General features: G+C 49.5%; 1 protein-coding gene across 3 annotated transcripts in view; it reads left to right on the forward strand.

Moving 5' to 3' along the window:
- WFDC1 (WAP four-disulfide core domain 1) overlaps positions 1-19,075 on the forward strand; it is a 33,578-nt gene extending 14,503 nt beyond the window's left edge. The window contains exons 2-7 of one of the 3 annotated variants that reach the window (XM_073015608.1): positions 3,568-3,760; positions 8,911-8,994; positions 10,032-10,172; positions 15,129-15,170; positions 16,158-16,231; positions 18,548-19,075. In XM_073015608.1, the coding sequence (XP_072871709.1) occupies positions 3,568-3,760; positions 8,911-8,994; positions 10,032-10,172; positions 15,129-15,170; positions 16,158-16,216 (519 nt within the window). In that variant the 3' untranslated portion in view covers positions 16,217-16,231; positions 18,548-19,075. Of the gene's footprint in view, positions 1-3,567; positions 3,761-8,910; positions 8,995-10,031; positions 10,173-11,620; positions 13,752-15,128; positions 15,171-16,157; positions 16,232-18,547 lie in introns of those variants that run through there. The other 2 variants (XM_073015609.1, XM_007994222.3) reach the window with 2 other exon arrangements.
- The last annotated feature ends 3,230 nt before the right edge of the window (positions 19,076-22,305 follow it).

Raw genomic sequence — 22,305 nt, forward strand, 5'->3', positions numbered from 1 at the left:
GGTTGCCCCTCTGCTCTGCTGGATGAGACAAGCTCAGTCGGAGGAAACAGTTTGAAGAGAGGAGTGTGCTTGGAGGGCGTGGGGAGGAGGAAGGGCAGTTTGCTGGCATATAAGGACAGGAGGGTCGGGGCGATGAGATGAGGCCAATATATCCTATATCTAAGTTATTAAATTGAAAAAGTAGCATGTACCTGGTTGGCACAGGGCTTGGAGGTTGAGTGGGGAGCTGGGACTTTGTCCCGAGAGTGCTGGGACACCTCTGGGGGCTTGGAGCACAGAGGTGACCGAATCCACAGGTGCCTTTCATAAAGTCTCTTTGGGCTGCAGTTTGGAGAATGGATGGATTTGGAAGCAGCGAGCCAGGGATGAGGCCACTGTGGAGGCACTGATGGGAACTTGGGCCTGGGGTGGCATTCATTTACAGAATGTGCCAGGCAGCGGGAGAGATACCAAGTTTCCAGGGGCCGCCGTTACAAATGACCACAAACTGGGGTGGGAGGGGCGGTTAAACCAACAGAAATGAATTGTCTCATGGTTCCAGGGGCCAGAAGTTCAGCATCAGTTTCACTGGACTGAGATCAAGGGGTCAGCAGAGCCGCGCCCCCCACGCCAGGGGTTCCTTCCTTGCCAATCTGTCTTCCAGTGGTTGCTAGCAATCATGGTCATTCCTTGGTCTGTAGACGCCATCTCTGCCTCCCTCTTCATATGACTTTCTTGTGTGCATGTGTGTGCATGTGTGCATGCATGTGCATGTGCGTGTGTGCATGCGTGTGCGTGCATGTGTGTGTGTGTGTGCGTGTGTGTGTAATCTCCCTCTGTTCCCCTCTTCTCAGACACTTGTGATGGGATTTAGGACCCACCCAGAAAATGCAGGATTATCTCCCTGTGTCAAGCTCCTTGACCTAATCACGTCTGCAAAGACCCTTTTTCCTTTGCATTTAGGATTCCAGGGAGTAGGGCCTGGTGTCTTTGGGGACCTTTATTCAGCCAACTGTATGTGCATGAGGAGACACAGGAGACTCGAGGACCTCCCTTGAGGGAGTCACTCACCGGTTACGGAGCAAGAGTGACAAGGGAGGGCGGGTGTGGGACACAGAAGTGGGGGGGAGGGGGAGGGGAGGGGCGTGGCTCTACCCCTGGCCTGGGAGGGCTGGTGTTAAGGAAGCACATCCCAGCTATGAGCACTGATTTGAGTCTGGGGGAATGGTCCCTCTGAAGACCTGAAGGAATGGGTATTCGGCAGAGGACACAGCCTGGGCAAAGGCCTGGAGGTGATGGCGCCCACACTGCCATCAAAGCAGCTTCAGTAGCTTTGTGAGGTTCTGTGAGTCAAGTCTAGATTGAGCAGGGGCTTGGACGATGTGCCCTCACTCTGTACATCTTTAAATTCAAAAAGTAATGTGTACATGGTAAAAAGACATTGAACCAGTGCAGAAGAGTGTACAATAGGAAGAAATCTCTCTCAGTGTTACACCCTATTCTTCTCTCCAGAGGCAGCTTTCATAATGGTTTCTTGTGTGATCTTGTGTATCCTTCCAAAAACGTTCTAAGCCTATGCAAATATTACATCTGTGTGCATTTTTAAAAACACAGATGGGGCAGAACCTACACGCTGTTCCGAACCATGGCTTTCTTCACCAGCCACCACATCCTGGCAATCTTTCATATGTGGCACATTGAGTCTTACTTCTTTTTTTCCAACACCTTAAGGACAGGTTTTCATGGCTGTATACTATTCTAATTTGTAGATATGCCCTATGTACTTGGCCAGCACAAGCAGGTCAGATTTTGGATATGTTGGGGGAGGACTTGTGGGGAGTTAAGTAGGTGAAGCATTTTAGATGAAGGGAACAGTTTAGGCAGAGGCCAGGGGGCAGGGCAAGCCAAGGTAGTTTTTTTCCAAGTAATCTATCCTGTATCTAACTCTGTGTGTGTGTGCAAATGTGCACAACCTGCCCACCACACACCCCATCTTCACAGAAGCAGAACAGTGTTACTGGCGTAGATGGGGTCTGGTGTCAGGGGACCCAGGGCAGTTTGCCTGGTTACTTAAACTTTCTCAGTCTTACCTTTAAAATATTGATCTTATTGGTCACTCACCCATATTCCTATATGTTAAGTACAGTACTATATCTTTTTTTCTTTTTCTTTTTTCTTTTTTTTTTTTAATTTTTTTTTTTTGAGACAGGGTCTCGTTCTATTGCCCAGGCTGGAGTGCAGTGGTTCGATCACAGCTCACTGCAGCCTTGACCTCCTGGGATCAAGCCATCCTCCCGCCTCAGCCTCCCAAGTACCTGGGACTACAGGAGTGAATGAGCACGTCACGACTAATTTTTGTTTGTTTTTTTTTAGTAGAGAAAGGGTTTCACTATGTTGGCCAGGCTGGTCTCAAACTTCTGAGCTCAAGAGATTCACCCACCTCGACCTCCGAAAGTGCTGGGATTATAGGCATGTGTGCCACAGTGCCTGGCCGCTATATCTTATTTTTGAACTTTTTATTACAACATAATACTTCAGGCTGGGCGTGGTGGCTCAAACCTGTAATCCCAGCACTTTGGGAAGCCAAAGTGGGTGGATTACCTGAGGTCAGGAGGTCAAGACCAGGCTGACCAACATACAGAAACCCTGTCTCTACTAAAAATACAAAATTAGCCGGTTGTGGTGGCGCATGCCTGTAATCCCAGCTACTCAGGAGGCTGAGGCAGCAGAATCGCTTGAACCTGGGAGGTGGAGGTTGTGGTGAACCGAGATCACGCCATTACACTCCAGCCTGGGCAACAAGAGTGAAACTCCATCTCAAAAACAAAAGAAACAAACAAAAATAATACTTCAAAGCACATGAATCCTAGGTGTTCAGCTCCACGAATTCCCATAAAATAAACACACCATGTAACCAGCCCCCAGGCCAAGAAATAGAACAGAGCCAGCCCCTAGACCACGTGTTCCCAGCCAGTCACTGTCCACCAGATTCCTCCTGACTTCTTATGCCAGACATCATCTTGGCCTGTTTTTGAGCTATAAATATAAGTGGAATCCCACTGTGGTGTTCTCTTTTGATCTGGCTTTTTTCTTTTCATTATTTTCTGAGATGTACGAAGTTGTTGCATGGATTTAATCATTCTGCGTATAATTTGTAAATTCTCAAAGCCCTATATAAACGTATGGATTATAAGAAATCCACACATATGTACATATACATATGTATATAGAGACATATATGTCTGCATGCATGTGCATACATGCATGCATATGTATACATATGTGTATACACATATACCATATCTATTATGTATTATATATAATCTATCTCTCACACAGGGCAGATACTTAAGTAATTGTCCTCCAGCAAACATACCAAGATTCGCTTATCCTTTTGCTCTGGGCTTTCAGTTATTTCTTGCCGGCTGTTATAAAGAGAAACATGGTTTTCTCTGACCCTCTGAGCCGCCCTCGGAGTCTGGCTCTGCCTGCCTGCTGTTTCTCACCGGGGCGCACTGGCCCTTCCCGTGCACGCTCCCGGCGGGCCGGGACTCTCCCAGAGTTGCTGACACCGCCCTCTCCCCGCAGACCGAGGAGGCGGGCGCGCCCGGCGGCTCCCGGCAGCCCCGAGCCGACCGCTGCCCGCCGCCCCCGCGGACGATGCCCCCCGGCGCCTGCCAGGCCGTGCGCTGCCAGGCTGACTCGGAGTGCCCGCGGCACCGGCGCTGCTGCTACAACGGATGTGCCTACGCCTGCCTGGAGGCCGTGCCGCCCCCGCCAGGTAGGTCCTGGGCCCGAGGGAGGGGCCTGAGGGAGAACAGGTAAACAGAGCTGTCCCGGGTGGGAGAGAGCCTGACTCTGGGGAGAGGAAAAAGGAACTGGGTTTAAGCTGGGCCACCTGGGTGGGTCCGTGACGCCTCCACTGCACACCTGTGAACTGGGATGGGCGCTCCTTGAGCAGGTGTGACGCTGCTGTGCACCGGCTGTGTGTCCCACTGCCCTTGGGGACCCGCGTTGTGGGAGACGCCCTTCTGGAGAAAATGCCACTTCCTGTGAAAATGGGGTGGGGTCAGGGACCCCGGATGCCTCCAGGGAGCCACAGTCCAGCCGACACCCATTCCCGGGAAAATGCCCGCTGATAGGAGGATGGGGGTGCAGTGGGATTTCTCATTTAAAACATCCAAATTCGAGGCTTTTCCTTAAAATACCAGCTGCCACCAGCTGGAACCTCAGGTGCCCCTGGATGAGGAGTGTCCTCTAGCTTCCCACTCACCCCACCAGGCCTGCCACACTTCTCACACCTGGCCCTGGGGTATTTGAGGTGGAGACCGGGTGCTTAGCAATCCAGACGGGGTGTGCGCCAGAGAGGAGCGGGTGCTTGGCTTCAGATCCACTGGCCAGTTGTCACTTTCTTAAGTCTCCTCTCCTGTGAAACGGGTGGATCACCTGAGTTCAGGAGTTCAAGACCAGACTGGGCAACATGGTGAAACCCCGTCTCTACTAAAAATACAAAAATTAGCTGGGCGTGGTGTCAGGAGCCTATAATTCCAGCTACTTGGGAGACTGAGGCAGGAGAATCACTTGAACCCAGGAGGCGGAGGTTGCAATGAGCCGAGGTTGTGCCATTGCACTCCAAGATGACAGAGTGAGACTCTGTCTCAAAAAAAAAAAAAAAAAAAAAAGGAAAGAAAAGAAAAGAAAAAAGAAAAAGGGAAGGAAAGGGAAGGGACAACGTGCAGCTCACAGTGGAGCTGCCACTTGGAAGTGCTCAGCGCTGCGCGGGGCTGGGAGCAGATAATGAGATGTGTGTTGAATCAGGACACCAACCTCTTGGGGAGAAACAATGTTCAGGGATTCGTCATTGGCAGGACGGAGTTTCAGATCTCTTTTGGAGAGAAGGTTTGGGAAGGGAAGGAGGTGACCCTATGGGGGACAGTAAGTGGGGGGTAGGGTGGACAAGTAGCTATTTCCTGGGGAAAATGTGCCCTTGGGTGGGGAAAATGTGCCCCTAAGTGGGTAGGATTTGGGGCAAGGAAGTTTTCTCCACCCTCAGCTCTGCTCAGGGTGATAACAACAGCTGTTCGAACTGTACCTTGGGTGAGAGGCTGTGGGTTCCCATGGGCCTTAATTAGAGAAGTCGGCTCGAGAAGGTGGCCCAGCCCCTCCTCCCAAGGCCGAAAGGAGAGTTGGAGATGGCAAGAATGACCTCACTTTGTTTCCTTTGGGGTGAGGTCACAGCGATGACAGGGGACTCAGCACACTTAATCATGCTCATAATTACAGTCTTATGATGCTCATCAAAACAGACAGGGACTGTTTCAGTACTGCCTCTGGGCAGGACCTGGCCACTGCTCCAGGCCAGGCAGCCTCCTACTCAGCCTTCATAAGAAATGTTGTGCCTTATGGTGGACAAGCACATAAAGGCACTCCCCTCTGGGTGGGTGCCCCTTCCTCTGGAATGTGACCTGGCATAGGGATTCTAGCCTTGCTTCCTGCCTAGACCAGGTGCTTTTGAGCAGTGCACAGGTGACACAACTGTACATGGCTTTCCCAATAGCCTTTTCATGCATCATCTCAATTCATGCTCACACAGCGTGATGAGATGACTGTTATCAGCCCTATGCCACAACTGAAGCTCAGAGAAGTTGAATCATTTGCCCAAGGTCACACAGCAGGCAGAACTGCAGTTTCTATCCAGTTGTTTGACTGTAGAGAAGTGTTCATTGCCTTAGGCCATGAGTGTGGGAATGTGGGGCCCCTGCCCTGGCACCTGGGCCCACATGTGGGGTCCTTCATTACCAGGACTGTCCTCCTCCAGACACCCCATGGCTCACTTCCTTGCCTCCTTTATCTATTTCCAAAGGCCGCGTCTCAGGAGAGATTTCCCTCTCTAAATGACAGCCCCTCCTTGGCCATGTTTTCACCCTCCGTCGCTGTTTAATTGTTCTCTGTAGCATAATCTGGAAGACTGTGTTTTACTGGTTTGTTCATTGACCGTTTTCTCCCCACTTGAAGGTCAGCCCCACAGGGCAGGGAGTTTGTCTGTTTCATTCACTGCTGTAACCCCAGCGTCTAAAATGGTCTCCGGGCACATAATACTCAATAAATATTGACTCATTCATTCATTCACTGGCCAGCAGGAAAAGCAATCGTACCACTAGTTGGTAATAACAACAACGCTGTCTAACGCCAGATTTCACAATCTTGGCATATTGACATTTGGGGTTGGATGATTCTACTTGCTGGGCAGGGGAGGGGGCACTGTCCTGTACACTGTAGGATGGTCAGCGGCTTCCCTGGCCCCTCCCCACTAGATGCCAGACAAGCAAAACTGTCTCTACTCTTTCCTAAATGCCTCCTGGGGAACAAAATTGCTCTGCATTGAGAACCACTGGTCTAACATAAGATGACGTGGAACACATCAGGCCGTATTCCAGGCACCTTACTACTTCACTGCCATCTGGATTTGGGTCCATCCAAAGCAGACCCAGAGACAAGGACTTAGGCCCAGGTCATTTATTTGGGAGGTGATCCCAGGTAGTTCCAGTGAGGGCATGAAGAGCTGAGACCCCGGGGCCACCAGGCCTTTAAGGGTCTTCAACTAGAGCGATGGGGAGCCTGGACCAAGTTTCGCTATAAACATTTGCTTATTTCCCTGCTGCTCAGAAGCCTTTGATCAAGGCAAAAGAGAATACAAACAGCACATATTACTGCGTTTCTTACCTGAAAATGTTTCCTAACACGTGGTCCGATGTGGTGGGGGGAAGGAGGGAAGAACCGAAAGGTTGGGCATAGAGGCCGCAGAACCATCATGTCATTCGCGTTTCGGAGGTCACAGACTGCTGGCTCCTTTCTCCGCTCTTCCAACTTCCACTGTCATTATAATCAGCGAGTGCTCCTTTACAGAAAAAGCTAACCAGCATTTTTACCAGTACCCATCAATGTACTTTCAAAGATGCTAGATAATCATTTTTCTCTTCTCTTTATCAAGATAAATATTAGTAATTTTATTTTTGTCTTATTTTGGAGTCAAACGAATGCAGAGGTCACAAGCAAATGTGATCCCAGAGCCGTTTTGATCTCCAACATGCTTACAGTTTTCTGCCCAGGCATGGTGGCTCACACCTGTAATCCTAGCACTTTGGGAAGCCAAAGCAGGAGGATCGTGCGAGGCCAGGAGTTCGGGACCAGCCTGGGCAACATAGGGAGACGCCCTATCTCTACAGAATAGTAATAATAATCATCATTAATAAAAAAGTTTTAAAATTACTTGTCAACACTTAAAAGCCAGAAGATTTCTATTTTAAAAAATACAGACTTGGCCGGGCGTGGTGGCTCACGCCTGTAATTCCAGCACTTTGGGAGGCTGAGGTGGGTGGATCACCTGAGGTCAGGAGTTTTAGACCACCCTGGCCAACAGGGCAAAACCCCATCTCTACTAAAAATACAAAAATTAGCTGGGCATGGTGGTGCACGCCTGTAATCCCAGCTATTGGGAGACTGAGACAGGAGAATCGCTTGAACCTGGGAGGCAGAGGTTGCAATGAGCCGAGATTGCACGATTGCACTCCAGCCTGGGTGACAACAGTGAAACTTTGTCTCAAAAAAAAAAAATAAATAAACCAGACTTACAGTCTGGGTGCAGTGGCTCACTCCTCTTATCCCAGCACTTTGGGAGGCCGAAGGGGGTGGAACACTTGAGGCCAGGAGTTCGAGACCAGCGTGGGCAACATGGCAAAACCCCATCTCTGCTAAAAATACAAAAATTAGCTGGGCATGGTGGCGTATGCTTGTAATCCCAGCTACTTGGGAGACTGAGACAGGAGAACTGCTTGAACCCGGGAGGCGGAGGTTGCAATAAGCTGAGATCGTGCCACTACCCTCCAGCCTGGGTGACAGAGCGAGACTCTATCTCTAAATAAATAAATAAATAAATAAATAAATAATAGGTAAATAAATAAATAGAATAAGAACTTACAGTAAGGAAAAAAAAAAAGAAAAAGAAACCAGTCTGGGAGCACTGGAAATGACTGGTCAGGGCTAACCAGCAGCTGATTCATCCAGGCAGGAGGCACTCTCTGCTGTGCCATGACCCTACCTGATCTGCTTTCCTGTTGAATGTCATCTACCTGTCCCCTAGAGGCATTTGACTTTTCGACCCCTGCCTTTTGAAGGCCTTCCCATAAACTGTGTGGGTGACTCTTTCTGTTAAAAATGTATTGGTTATACCTGGGTAACGGGATCACCTGTGCACCAAACTTCACCCATACACCAAACTTCAGCGATGTGAAATTTACCTGTGCAACAAACCTGCACGTGTACCCCTGAACCTAAAAGTTAAAAAAATAAAGTATTAGTTAGAGAACAGGCTGAGCTGCTGCAACAAAAAGACCCATAAATACAGAGACCCAGCATGTGAGGCATTTGCTTCTCTCAGCTGTTAGTGTGGAGGTCGACACTGCAGCAGGTAGGTAGCTTTGCTCGCAAAGCCATCTAGGGACCTGGCTTCCTTCCTTCTTACCACTCTGCAGTCTGAGTGATGGCCTTGTCCACGTGGTCAGAATGGCTCCCAGCCTGCAGGAAGGAAAAGAGGGAGGGAGGGAGGGGAGCCGAGAGCCCCCAATCAGAGGGCAAGACAGGAAGTTGCATGGTCACCGTTGCTCACATTCTTGTGGTCAGAATCCTGTGATGTGGCCACACATAGCTGCAAGGGAGGCAGGGAAGGCTAGTCCCCAGCTTGGAGGCCCAGTGCCCAGCCCACAGTGAAAGGTTCTATCACTAAAAGCAAGGGATGAAGGTGTGCCAGGAACCATGGTTATTTCTCCCACGGGGAGACTGTGCTATCATGAAATGGGGGCACCCCCACCCTCCAAGCCTGGGCATTTCTCAGCTGCCTGAGGAGGGCCTTGATCTGACCCTGTATTGTGTTAGTCTTAGACTGGCTGGTGCAGCCGAAACCTCGATGGCTTGGTGGCAATGGCTGGCTCCTGGATGGCCCTGAGGAGGTGTTGCAAGGTACCTGCCGGGTAAAGCCCAGACCCTATGTCCGAGCCTGGATCCCTCCTTCTCAACTGCTTCCAGAAAGCTGGCAGCACCAGGCTGGCCGTCCCCCATGCATGGGCCCTTCAGCCAAACACTCAGCCATCTTTGATCCTCCCCACCCCAGTGCAGAAGGGCTGATGACTGGGGGCTCGGCCAGAATCAAAGCCCAGGATAGAATAAGGGCTTCAACTCTCCCCAAGAATGAGGCCTCCTCCTGGATGGCGAATTGAAGGGGAGGGCATTTAGGGTTGGTTTTCAAATTCCTAGAATTATAGGGGGTTCATGGCTGTCTAATGATGAGGCCTCCCTGGGGGTGGGGGAGGTACCAGGAGGCAGAGGGCAGTTTCTGGAAGGAAGAGCCTACAGGCCAGGGGCCTGGAGGCCTAGGAGGTGAGAGCGGGCACCCTTGCACACCTGTGGCTGTGCTTCTGACTCCACACCCATCTGTGTGTTGTGTGACTGTGTCCAGCTAGACACAGAGTGTGCAGCTGTGTGTGCAACTGTGTGGCTGTCCTTGTGGCTGTGGCTGAATATTTGTGTGTGTGTGTGTGTGTGCGCGCTTGCAAAAGTGTGTGACGGTATTATGAGTGTGTACATGTGTGGGTGAACGTGTGTGTACGTGGGTGTGGATATGTGTGTACAGGATTTGTGTGTGGGGATGAACATGTATATATGTCTGTGTGTATTTGTGTGTCCGACGTGCTTGTGTAAATGTGTGTGTGCCCGTGCAGCTGTAGGGGTAAGTGTGTGTTTCAGGGTGTATGGGTGAACACGTCTACATGGATGCTGCTGAGCCTGTGAGAGTATGTTTGGGATCGGGTGAGCTTGGACTGCCTGTGTTTGTGTGCATGTTTGTGGGTGTGCACGTGTGCCACATGCCGCTGAGTGAGACCCAGGGCCTAGCCAGAACCTGGGGTGCAGAGGCGAGGCCGTCTCTCTGGGAGAGCTGCGTTCCCTGCACCCGTCCTGGGGGTCTGCCCTCTAGACCCCAGCGTGTGTCCCTCCCACAGCAGAGGCATGCAGCACCACGGAGGATGGGGCCGAACCGCTGCTCTGTCCCTCGGGCTATGAGTGCCACATCCTGAGCCCAGGTGACGTGGCCGAAGGCATCCCCAACCGTGGGCAGTGCGTCAAGCAGCGCCGACAAGCAGGTGAGTGTGGCACCCCCGCCCTGATCCTGGCCCCTGCCCCTGTCCCCTTCTCCCTGTAAGCGCCTCTCACCCCGACGGACGACCTGCCCCAGGAAGCAGCCCCAGCTCCTGAACCTGACCGAGAGCTTCTTACATCCTCCCCCTGCCTGGCTCCTTCTTTCATGGCCCCTACCCTTTCCCTGCCACACCAGCATGTGACAGAAGCTCTTGAACCAGCAGACTGGCTGCAAACCCCAGCTCTGTACCTCCCAGCTGGGCGACACTGGGGTTAATTTCTTCCTATCGCTGAGCCTCAGTTTTCTCATCTGTAAAATGGGGCTACTTCATGCTTTTGGGGGGCGTAACTGAAATCATAAGTGCAGAGCTGTGGGAGCAGCCCTAAGGAATAGTAGGTGGTCAGTAAACACTGGATATTTTATATCCACGTATGTGTAGATGGGCCCCGACTTACGATGGTCAACTTATGATTGTTAGACTTTACGCTGGTGCAGAAGCGACATGCATGCAGTAGAAACTGTACTTCAAGTTCCCATCGAACCATTCTGTTTTTCACTTTCAGTATGGTAATCAATCAATTACACGAGACATTCAATATTTTATTATAAAATGGGCTTTGTGTTAGATGACTTTGCCCAACTCTAGGCTAATGTGTGTTCTGAGCACATTTAAGGTAGGCTCGGCTAAGCTATGCTGTTCGGTAGGTTAACTGTGTTCAATGCAGTTTGACTTAAGATATTTTCAGCTTACAGGGGACTTATCAGTACATAACTCCATTGTAAGAAGCATCTGTGTCTGTTTTAAAGGAGCATCTGTATCTGTTTTCAAACTGCATAGAATTAGAACTATCTGAGAATCCTTAACTTCCCAGAACTGCTGCCAGGACTGTTCAGTTTGACTTAATTTGTGTTTGTCTTTGGACACAAAGGCAATAAATAGATGAGTGAATGGTGTTGCTTTCATTGGCATAATTTTCCTAAGAAAAGAAAGAACAATGGCACAGCGATTCCTGGTGGTATCTAAAACCGTCTCGAACCCCACACAAGGCAATCAACTTGTGTGGTGGTACAAGTTGCAAAAAGCACAACCAATGTGCTTTTTGGCATGGAGTTTGGATGAACTGTGTGGCGAGCCAGGAATCTGGGACTTTGGGGTGGCCGGGTTCACCTTGTCAAAGTCAAGGTCAATCAGACTGAGACCACACCCAGGGGCCCCTGTCTCCACTTCTGCATCTCATATCCATACTAGCTAAGGACAGGACCCTCAGACAAGATTGCTGGTAATTACAGTGACTCTGTTTGCCAAAAGCATACTGGAGGGGTGCATGATCTGCCAAAACCTCTTTTTTTTTTTTTTTTTTTTTCCTGATTTGAGAATGTATTTCTCTGAAGTGTTTCAAGAAAGGCATAGACATAAAATCAGTAATGCATTTAATGTCATTATCATTGCAGATAAAGTGATGAGAATCCTGGAATCCTGAACTTTGAAGAAATTATCTACAAAAGGCTTTGAAATAAAGAGATGCCTTTTTGGTTTCCTCTACGTCCCACTTGCTATTTGCAGGACTTTGTTTGGGGTTATAGGGTGGCTTCTCCAGCCAGATAGCCTGGGCTCCCACAGCTACTCAGCCCCTTACTGCTGTGGGCAGCAAATAACATAACCTTTTCAGGCCTCATTTGCCTTATCTGTAAAATGGGTTCATAATACTTGCGGCACTTCACGGAGCTCTTTGAGGAGTGAGTTAATCTGTGTAGAGTGTCCATCACTTCACAAGCACAGAACACAACCTTCACTGTTTCCTCACTGCTTGTCTCTATCCACTCGATCCCGCCGTGGGTGGGTGGGGTGTGTGGTCCTTTGAATGTGAAACCCCAGGGGCCTGCCAGCCTGTCTGAGGCTGCTGAAGCGTGGAAGGGATAGCCTTTTCCAAAAGAGAGCTGTGGGGTGATCTACAAGTTCGTTGGACTATGCCACCATTTTAATACTGACAGCATAATAGGAATGCCTTGGGCACTTGTCTTTTTCATCCCCTGATCTTTTCATTCAGCCCTGTGATGTCTAAGACCAAGGTCAAACCAAGTCAAACTAGTTCTTAAGGGTTCAAACCAATTCAAAAAATTCCCATTTCAAGACAGAGCTAACTAGGCAAAGAGAGCCAGTCGTTCACTGATGACCACACCAATGATGCCTGCTGTTAACACGCACCTTTGGAGTGCTCTCTTTACATTAAACTTTGCTGCAAGCCTGCAAAAGGAGAAGTAGAACCAGGAGGCAGTGTTGCATAGGTTTCAGAGTGCAGGCTGAGAACCACAAACAGAAATCCAAAGCTTGTAACTTTCTTCCTCCATGGCCTTGAGCAGGTCACCCAACCTTTCTTAGCCTCAGTTCCTTCATCCGTAAAATAGAGATGGCGATGGTAACCATAGTGACAACTTCATGGGGTAGTTGTGGGGCTTGAGTGAGAGAAAACACCTATGAAGTGTTAGAACAGCACCTGGCCCACAGTAGGTCCTCAGTGAATGTGTGCCACCATCATCCCTGTCTTAGGAAAGGGAGGATATGAGTTCAGGAATTTACCCAAATGATGCAGAGCTGGAATTCCAAGCCTGTCTACCAGCCTCAGAGCCTGTGTGTGTGTGTGTGTGTGTGTGTGTGTGTGTGTGTGTGTATGTGTGAGCTTCCCCTCGCAAAGGAATGATTTGAGCCTTCCAAATAGAAATGCAAGTGGAATTCCCCCTAGCCTTGTTCTCAGGGGGCTGACACTTAGCAATAATTACTGGTAATTTATTGGTAATTATATATATATGTTTGAAAACGTTTTGATTTCCAGCAACTTCCCTTGGAGCAAAAATCTCAGCGGAAGAGTGGCCCCCTTGTCCCAGCCTTACCAAGGAAGAAGCTTTTTATTTAAGGTTTCAAAAACTGCATATTTGAAATAATTTCGGACTTACAAAAATGTTGCAAAAGTAGTACCTTGAACCCGCCACCCAGATTCACCAGTTGTTAAAAAACTACTGTTACATTTTCTTTTATGCTCTCTCCCCACTTATAAATCTACATGTGTATTTTTCTGGACCATCTGAGAGTAAGTGACAGAGCCTGTGCCCACACCTAAGATGCCATCCTCCCCTAAGAGAGGCTTCTAGTGGGTACCCATAGTCCTTCAAGTTTGACCATCCGGCAGCTGGAACCAGGCATTTGAGGGGTGCATGTTTTATGCAAGAGGAAAATGAACACTGACATGTATAGTAAATCTGGTTTTTCAGAGAGTCGGGTCAGGGAAAATCGGCGCGTTTTTCTGCGTAGGTTTGAGGTCACACAGAAGCTGAGTTGTGGGGGCTGGCCCCTCCTTGTCCTGCCCAAGACACTGCTTCAGAAGAATGAAGTGGGGCTCATCTAGCCTTGAGTGGGAGGAAATTTGAGAAAAGTGATGAGTAGTCACTTTTGGTAACAAATTATAAGCGATTATATTTGGCCTGAGGAGGGGGTCCAGGGTCCCCATTTACCTCTGTCTCCTTGTGGTGTTATGGGCCAGAATTCATCCCCAGGTAAAGGGGGAGCAGGAAAGTTTCCGGGAGCTCCCCCAGCCTGCAAAAACCCTAGCCATTTGCTTTGGAAAATAGTTATTGCTGCAGTTTTTGATCAGCAGATACTGACCCACTGAGCGGTTCCATGGAGCATTAGCACCTTGACCAATCAATGTCCGTGCTGGTCCCAAACACCCTGATGATTTTTAGTATGGCCACAAAACAAAAGAAAAGGAAAATGTCTGGCTACCACGCACATGTGCTTGATTGACCTTATAGCAGAGAAGGCAGCGCTGATCACCAGGATGGAGAAATGAGCTCAATTTGGGAGAGACGCCACATTCAAACATCCACCTGTCCTGGTCACATTCCTGTCGGCAAATGCTTTCCTGCTACCATGGCTTGGGGGGCCGAGGAAGAGGTGGAGGCCAGCGATATACAACAGCAGGAGTTATGAAGTGGGGACTCACGGCTAGTCATGGGACATGTATGAAATTGTCAGCGGTTGACCACTTTTTACGCACAATGATAGCATTTTCATATGGCTCCTCCTAATACTGCATAGATATGTTTTAAATGAAATTGTTTCTTTTAATTCTCACAGTAACTTTAAGAAGTACTAATTTTATGCCTATTTTTAGGTGAGGAAACTGAGGCTCAGAGGATGAGTGAGGATTCATACTCAAGCTACTTTGTCATTTGCAGTAATGACATCAGAGTGTCTCTTGGACAGAGTCAAAAGAGTGCCATCTCTTCCCCTGTGAACATATTTTATAATGACATTTACTAAACAGTGTGTTGAAATTTGGCTTCCAGTTCATCTGTTAAGACAGTGGTTTTGGCCGGGCGCGGCAGCTCACGCCTATAATCCTAGCACTTTGGGAGGCTAAGGCGGGTGGATCACCTGAGGTCAGCAGTTCAAGACTAGCCTGGCCAACATGGCAAAACCCCGTCTCTACTAAAAATACAAAATTGGCTGGGCATGGTGGCACAGGCCTATAATCCCAGCTACTTGGGAGTCTGAAGCAGGAGAATTGCTTGAACTCGGGAGGCAGAGGTTGCAGTGAGCTGAGATCATGCCATTGCACTCCAGCCTGGGCAACAGAGTGAGACTTCGTCTAAAAGAAAAAAAAAAAAAAAAAAAAAAAACAAAGACAGTGGTTCTGAAAGTTTTTGCTCTCAAGACTGCTTTACCCTCAAAGATGTTAAGGAGATCTCACAGGGCTTTCCTTTATGGGTTGATGGCTCTGGATATTATCATATTAGAAACTAGAGCTGAGACATTAAAAATGCTCATGTAGCCTCTGATTCCATTGTACACTAGTGAGGTGGTGAGAGTGAAAAACACAAGTAATTCCTCAATATTATTATGAAAACAGTTTTGGCCTTCTAAACTCCTAAAAGAAGTTTCTTCCTCTCCCTTGTTTTCCAGATGGTCGAATCCTACGACACAAACTTTACAAAGAATATCCAGGTAAAAGAAGAAACTGTTCTTTCTTGCAAAGGGCACAAAAAAAAAAAGGCCGTGAATGTTTCTTATGTGAAGAAAAATAATAAAAGCCCAGGGCTGAGATATAGGGAACAAAATGGGACCTGGGTTTAAGAAATAAAATAGACCTGTGGTCTGATGGTGGGCAGGGAGGTGTGAGTCACAGAGAGACTCATGATAAACATGACCTCGTGCTGAAGAGCAGAGCCTGGGACTGCTCATATTTAAGCCTCTGCTACTTTCGTTCAGAGAACTGGAAAGCATGGCTGATACCACTCTTCCATTCATCCATCTAATCATCCATCCATCCATCCATCCATCCATCTCTCCATCTATTATTTCCTCCATCCAGTCATCCCTCCAGCCATCTACCCACCCGTCTACCCACCATCCATCCTTCCATCCATCCATCCATCCATCCATCCATCCATCCATCCGCCCACCCATTCATCCATCCATGCACTCACTCATCCATTCACATATCCATCTATTCTTTCATCTATCTACCTGCTCTTTCATCCATTCGTTCCTCTACAATCTAATAGTGACAAGCCTTCCTGATATCACATGCTGGAAGCCATGAGGACACCTTAGACCAGGTTGTGAGGAAAGGCTTCCCAAGGAGGGGACATGAAAGCTCAGCCTAAAGAATAAGAAATAGTGGGCGGCAGAATGGCGTGTGTGAAGCTCTTGAGGTTGGAAGCAATTTGGCCATCCCCAAAGCTGGAGTGTGTGGTGAGCCGTGGAGGTGGTGGGAGGTGAGGCCAGAAACATAGACAGAGCTGGTGACACCAGCTGGGGGGCCTGGGGAGGGAGAGGAGGCACCGCAGGTGGGGACTGAGTGACCTCAGCTGGGGGAGGGAGGAGAGGGCCAGGTCACCAGGCTTCAGTTGGCAGTCACTGGTGAGCCATGTGGGGCATTAGAGCAGGAATAGATACATCTGCCCCAACAGAGCTGTGTTCTTTTCACAGACGGTGACTCAAAGAATGTGGCAGAACCTGGAAGAGGACAACAGAGGCACTTTCAATAAAGCAACGGCAGGCAGGTGAGTGGGAGGAGACCAAGATTGGTGGCCAGGGTAAATGTGGGCAACCAGGTGTCCTGGCAGCTTTCACCACCAGGTTGAGCAGCAGGAGGGTGAGAGTAGCGCTTTCCCTGCTGGTACAATTTGAAATGCCCTTCTGCAGTAGGTCCTCACCTAGCATCATCAATAGGTTCTTGGAAACTGACTTTAAAGGCAACGACGTACCATATGCACTGTATGCTGTAGGAGCTTAACTCGTTTGTTTCTTTAAGAGACGGGGTCTCACTCTGTCACCCAGGCTGGAGTGCACTGGCACAATCATTGTTCGCTGCAGCCTCAGATTCCTGGGCTCAAGTCATCCTCCCGCCTCAGTCTCAGTCCCAGGAGCTGGGACTACAGACATACACCACCATGCCTGGCGAATTTTTTTTTTGTATTTTTTTGTAGAGATGAGTTCTCACTATGTTACTCAGGCTGGTCTTGAACTCCTGGCCTGAAGCAGTCCTCCCACTTAGGCCTCCCAAGGTGCTGGGATTGCAGGCATGAGTCACTGTGCCTGGCCTTAAGTCTTGTTTATCTCCATTAGCCTATGGTAAAATTGGTTTTGTTATATGGCAAGTCATTTTGCTTGAAGTTGCAGTTTCCAATAAGCTCTCCATGATGTTGAATGAGGACCTACTGCAATTTCAAGGCAGGAACATAGGAGAACTTTGTGTGTGATCAGAAGCGGGAGCAATTCTGTATCCCTCTGAATCAAAACCCAAGACCAGACTAGGTCACAACTTTCCTTTCCATTCCTTTACCTTGATGTCTCCAGGAAGCCTTGTCCATCTCTTCTCACTTCTGTCAAACAATTCTGTTGGGTGCCAACTATCTGATGGTCATGGTTCCAGCCTCTTGGTTGCTCAGCGGTAGTTCATGCCAGGGTGGCGTGGTGAACAAATCGCACAGAGCCCCTGCTCTCAGGGAGACCACTTCCTGGTCGGGGAACGCTACACAAGCCAACAGATCAATCAATAGAAAGGCAGGTGTGGTGAGGAAGTGAACAGGCAATGTGGGGCAGAGTCCCTGGGCAGGAGCAGAGCCTGGGGCAGGGGCTGCTTCATTTAGGGGCAGGGAAGGCCCTGTGGGGGTTGAAGTCTGAGCCAAGATCCCAGGTGGGAAGGTGCTGCCTGAGGAGGACAGGCACCCAGGTGGAGGGAGTTGGAAGAGTGAAAGTACTGAGGCGGGAGGGACATTGGCTTCGGGGAGCCGAAAGAAGGCCCCTGGGGTAGAGACAGGAAGGTGGCAGGGAGGCTGACTCCAGAGGAGGCTCAGGGGAGGCACAGCCTTGCTCTCAGGTGCCCTCAAAGGTGAGGTGCAGGTGCATGCAAAGGGCCTTGGAGTTGCAGCCCTAAACCTGAAAATCCAGACCCTAAACTCACCCCTGTGAATGCTGGATAGCCACAGAGGGCAAAAAGGAGCCCCTAAAAGCAGGTGACAGCCTCCCAGGATGTCATTGAAAAGCAAATGTCAGATTTCAGATTCCAGAGTCCTCCCGGAAAATCTGGAGCCCGTAGGGACTGATGCCAGCATGTCTATTACCTGCTGCTGACAGGAACCGTCCCTAGAGTAGGTCAGATGCAACTGAGCACTGAGCTTCTAACAGGGAAGGAGGAGGCCAGTGGATGAGGAAGAGACCTTGAGAGGCAGTTTAGGATGGTTTAGAAGTTGAGACTTTTGGCTGGGCACAGCCGCTCCTGCCTGTAATCCCAACATTTTGGGAGGCCGAGGCAGGCATACGGTATGATCCCAGGAGTTCAAGTCCAGCCTGGTCTGGCCAACATGACGAAACCCTCTCTCTACAAAAAATACAAAATTACCCAGGCAAGGTGGCGCACACCTGTGGTCCCAGCTACTTGGGAGGCTGTGGTGGGAGGATCACCTGAGCCTAGGGAGGTTAAGGCTGCAGTGAGCTATGTCTGCACCATTGCACTCCAGGCTGGGTGACAGACTGAGACTCTGTCTCAAGAAAAAAAAAAGTACAGCCTTTGGAGCAAGCTAGGTCTGGGTTTCAATTCTTGCTCCACCACTGTGTGACCTTCCGTAAATAATTCCAGCTCTCCAAGCCTCAGCTTCCTCATCTATAAAATGGGACTGATGGTAAGGGACGAGTTAGGAACTAAACAAGATGATGCCATGAAGATGTCACCGTGAGTTCAGAATTGGGTCTTCTCAGAAAGGGGCATCTTCCAGGTGTGTCTGGTGGCGGCGGTGGTGGCAGGGAGATGAAAGGTTTGTGACTCTGTGGTCTGCCCTGCAGCGGTTCACCCTGATCCTTCTTTGCTTCCTTTCCAGCTGGGTTGCAAGAACATTCCTCCACTTTCTGCTAAGCCTTGGAAACAGATGGGAAAAGTAGTTTGACCCTCAAGGTTCACATTCAGCTCAGCAGAGCAAGACCCCAAGATGCTTGGAGACGGGACACCTAGCCGTCAATCCCGGTTTGGCCCAGCCTGGTTGGGCGACTTTGTGGGAGCCGCTTAACAGCTCTGGGTCCCTGTTTTACTATCCTGGGAGCAAGGCCCTGCAACTCCACAAGACCTTTATCCCGGGAAGAAGCTGCTGCCCATGCAAGCATTTCTGAAGCCCCTTTCTAAGACAAGGCTCAGCATCTTGATATTTTTGACAGATTTCTCCCCAGTCTGGCTCTAGGAGGTATGTACCCATCTCAAATGTTCCCAAAATAAATTCATCCATCAGGAAATGGAAATGAACTTGCCTACTAATGTGTGATTCCTAGTTCTAGCCACCTGATGTGCTGAGGCCTAAATGTTAGCAGATGGGAGGAGGCCACAGAACAATAAAAACAACCAAATAAGATGCTGAGTCTCTGGTGTTTTGTGAGACTTTGTCACTGTTTAATTCAGGGGCGGGAAGCAGCGTGGGTATCGCTGGGATGACATGTCATCTGGGGTCTGCTCCTGGAACCCTGTGTTAACATAGAGCCCCTGAAGCAGACCCTGGGAGGGGGATTTGTTGAAAGTGATTCGTTAGGGAGGTTCCTGGGAAAAACCGGCACGAGAGTGGGGACATGGAACAGGAGGAGACAGTCAGACGGGGGAGAGGTGACGAGGGCCCATGGAGGGCACCTTTGCTGCAATCCTCTGGCAGTTGTGGAGGAAGCCTGAGTCCCACCAGGGCTGGCTCCAGGGCTGTGCAGCCTGTGCTGTCATCCAGAAGGACCGAATGCTTGGTTTAGTGATCTGCTGTCACCATTTAAAAACTCTTAGTCAGTGTTGAACAAGGGGCCTGCTTGTTCATTTTGCAAATGATGTCAGTAGCCCTGAGCCACACGGTGGAGTCGGCCCCACTGGGGCTGGGCAGCGGAACCCGAGTATACGTAACGCTTCCAGCACCCATCAGTGAGTGGCGAGGCTCCCCGAAGGGAGGAGGCAGCCCACCTGCTGCCAGGGAGGGAGAGGTACAAAGGCACCCACGGGGACATGGGCAGAGCCCCTGGGGAATCTGTTACACAATCCAGATTCCAATGGTGTCTGCACAGAATGTACACACACACATATACACAGGCTCGTGTGAGAAATGATTAAATTCAACCAACAACCCGCTCTGTTCAAAACAACCCCATGGAAATTGGTACTAATCAATTATTTGACAGGATTCAACCTTTTTCATTCCAAAATGCACTGGTGTGGAGACAACATCCAAGTGTCTGCATTTGAAAAGGCCTGCCCGTGCACCCCCACTCACAGCCCGTGCACTCACACTCACAGCCCGTGCACCCCCACTCACACTCTCTCCCCATTAAATCCACGTTCTCTTCGAAACACTCCAAATCCAGTTCCAGGTGGAGATGGGTGACTAATATATTGCCTTTGTGTCTTTGTCATTTCTGAGCGTCAGGGCATTCACATTATTCAAGAATTATTTTCTTCTTGCTTTTGGTATGTGTGTGTTCAAGTGACTCATGTAAAAGCATATAAAGGGGGCATTTGTCCTACTGCCAGGAGACGTTATGACTTTTCCTTGGATGGAAAAGCAAGATGACATCCCTCAAGAGCAGCAAGTTCAACAAATACAATACAAGGAGACAAATGCAATCTCCATTTCGGAGGGTGAGGTTTATGTGGATTCCAGGCATGAGTTGCTTCATGAAATTTTGGCACATGAGCTCTGTGGTTAGGTAAGCCGGGGGTCACAGCCAGGGTCACCCATTAAATCATGGGTGCCCCACCTGTTGTAGATGGCTTGCTGTCACTGGCCTAGAGTTGGCTGAAGTCCCCAGGGCTCACCAGAGCTGAGGACAGAGGCCCTAAGGGACTGTCCACCCCCAGCCAGCCACATACGGTGGAAGTGAATAACTACAACCAGCAGAGACTCCAGGGGACCCGGCAATGTCTGTGCATCTCTCAGATGAGGAAACCGTGGATCTCAGAGATCTGAAAGGACCCACCCAAAGCTGTGAAGTCAGTAAGAGCCAAAGCCAGGATTCCAAGCAGGCAGTCCCACCCTACACTCAGGCTCCAGACACCCTGCTCTTCTGCTAGCCTGGCCTGTTGAAGCTGACTCCCTCCTACCACTGAGGTGTAGAAGGTGTAGACGGTGTGCCATCCTGCAGAGGTGTAGAAGGTGTAGACAGTGTGCCACCCTGCAGAGGACTCTGGATTGAAGGGACAGAGCTGAGCTCACCCCTACTCCCTGGACGGCTGCTCACTAGATGGGGTGGAGACACTGGAGCCTGTTCAGCCTGAGTTCCAATCCCGGGCAAGGCACTTGTCCTCTCGGAGCCTCAGTCTCCACTTCTCTGAACGGGGTGTAATAAAAGCAGCTGCCTTTGAGAGTTCCTGTAGCTATTGTGTGAGATGCTATATAGTAAGTGCTCAGCGCACAGGGGTGGTTATAATTATTATCATTAGTCTGGCACAGTACACACTAGTTCTCTTAATACTCACAAAACCTCATGAAAAGAGTATGAACATCCGCATTTTCCAGCTGTGGAAATTCAGCCTCAGGGAAGTTAAGCAAGTTGCCTAGAATCAAAAAGAAAGCAAATGACAGAGCTGGGCTTTGAGCCCAGAGCTGCTGATGCCCAAGTCTAGACAGGCTGGTCCTACTTTGTGTTGAGTCCCCACCACCAGCTGGGCGGCCCTCACAGGTTACTGAACATGCCCCAGCCTCAGGGTCCACATTTCTAAAGTGTCAATGAGAACTCCAACCTCATTATAATTATTCCTGTGAACTTAATCAAGATCATATGAATGGGACTGAACTGTCAAGATGCATATACCAAGGCCGGAAGGTGGTCGTATACTGCCAAGTGGTGAAAAGTAAGACCTGCTTTCTGCTCTCAAGGAGCCCACAGTCCTTGAGGGAGTCAGAGAAATAAGAGAGTTATGATCCAGGGTAGGGAAGGCACAGATGGGAGCAGGGGCTGGAGGTGCCAAGGGAGCCCAGTGAGGGATGCTAAGCCTAGGCAGGAGGCAGGGAAGGGAGCAATCAGGGAAGACATCCTGGCGGTGGTGATGTGCTAGTTGGTCATAATATCTGAACACATCTGGGAACGTGCATTTCAAGGGGAACTGCTGTCCGTTTGGCTCAAGGCAGAGGTTCTCAACCTTGTCACTATTGGTGTTTTGTTCAGGATCATTCTTTGTGGTGGGGGCTGCCCTGTGCAGTGTAGGATATTGAGCAGCACACCAGCCTCTACCCACTAGATGCCAGAAGCACCCTCCCCCAGGCTAGGACCACCAAAAATGTGATTTTGCCAAAGTGCCCTGGGGTACAGTTACCTGGTGAGAACTTCTGGTTTAAGCCCAAAATAATGAAGCTTGACTGCTTTGTATCATTTCATCCATCAGCAGGTTCTCCCGGGGCACTTTCCCTTAGGCTCAGGGTAATTAACTTTTCCGCTCACTCATCACTTGTTTATGCACTGACTCATGCACTCATTCTATCAAGTAATATTCCCAGACATTAACCACCTTTTCTTTAATCAAATCTGAGGCACCATTTTTTTTTTCACCTTTTGACATTCCTGCAGTTAGGGCTTGTCTTATGGCCACTGTCCTCCAGGCCCAGACACAACGGAGGTATCATTG

The sequence above is a fragment of the Chlorocebus sabaeus genome, chromosome 5 (assembly GCF_047675955.1).
Source record: "Chlorocebus sabaeus isolate Y175 chromosome 5, mChlSab1.0.hap1, whole genome shotgun sequence".
In the NCBI taxonomy this organism is placed as follows: Eukaryota; Metazoa; Chordata; class Mammalia; order Primates; family Cercopithecidae; genus Chlorocebus; species Chlorocebus sabaeus.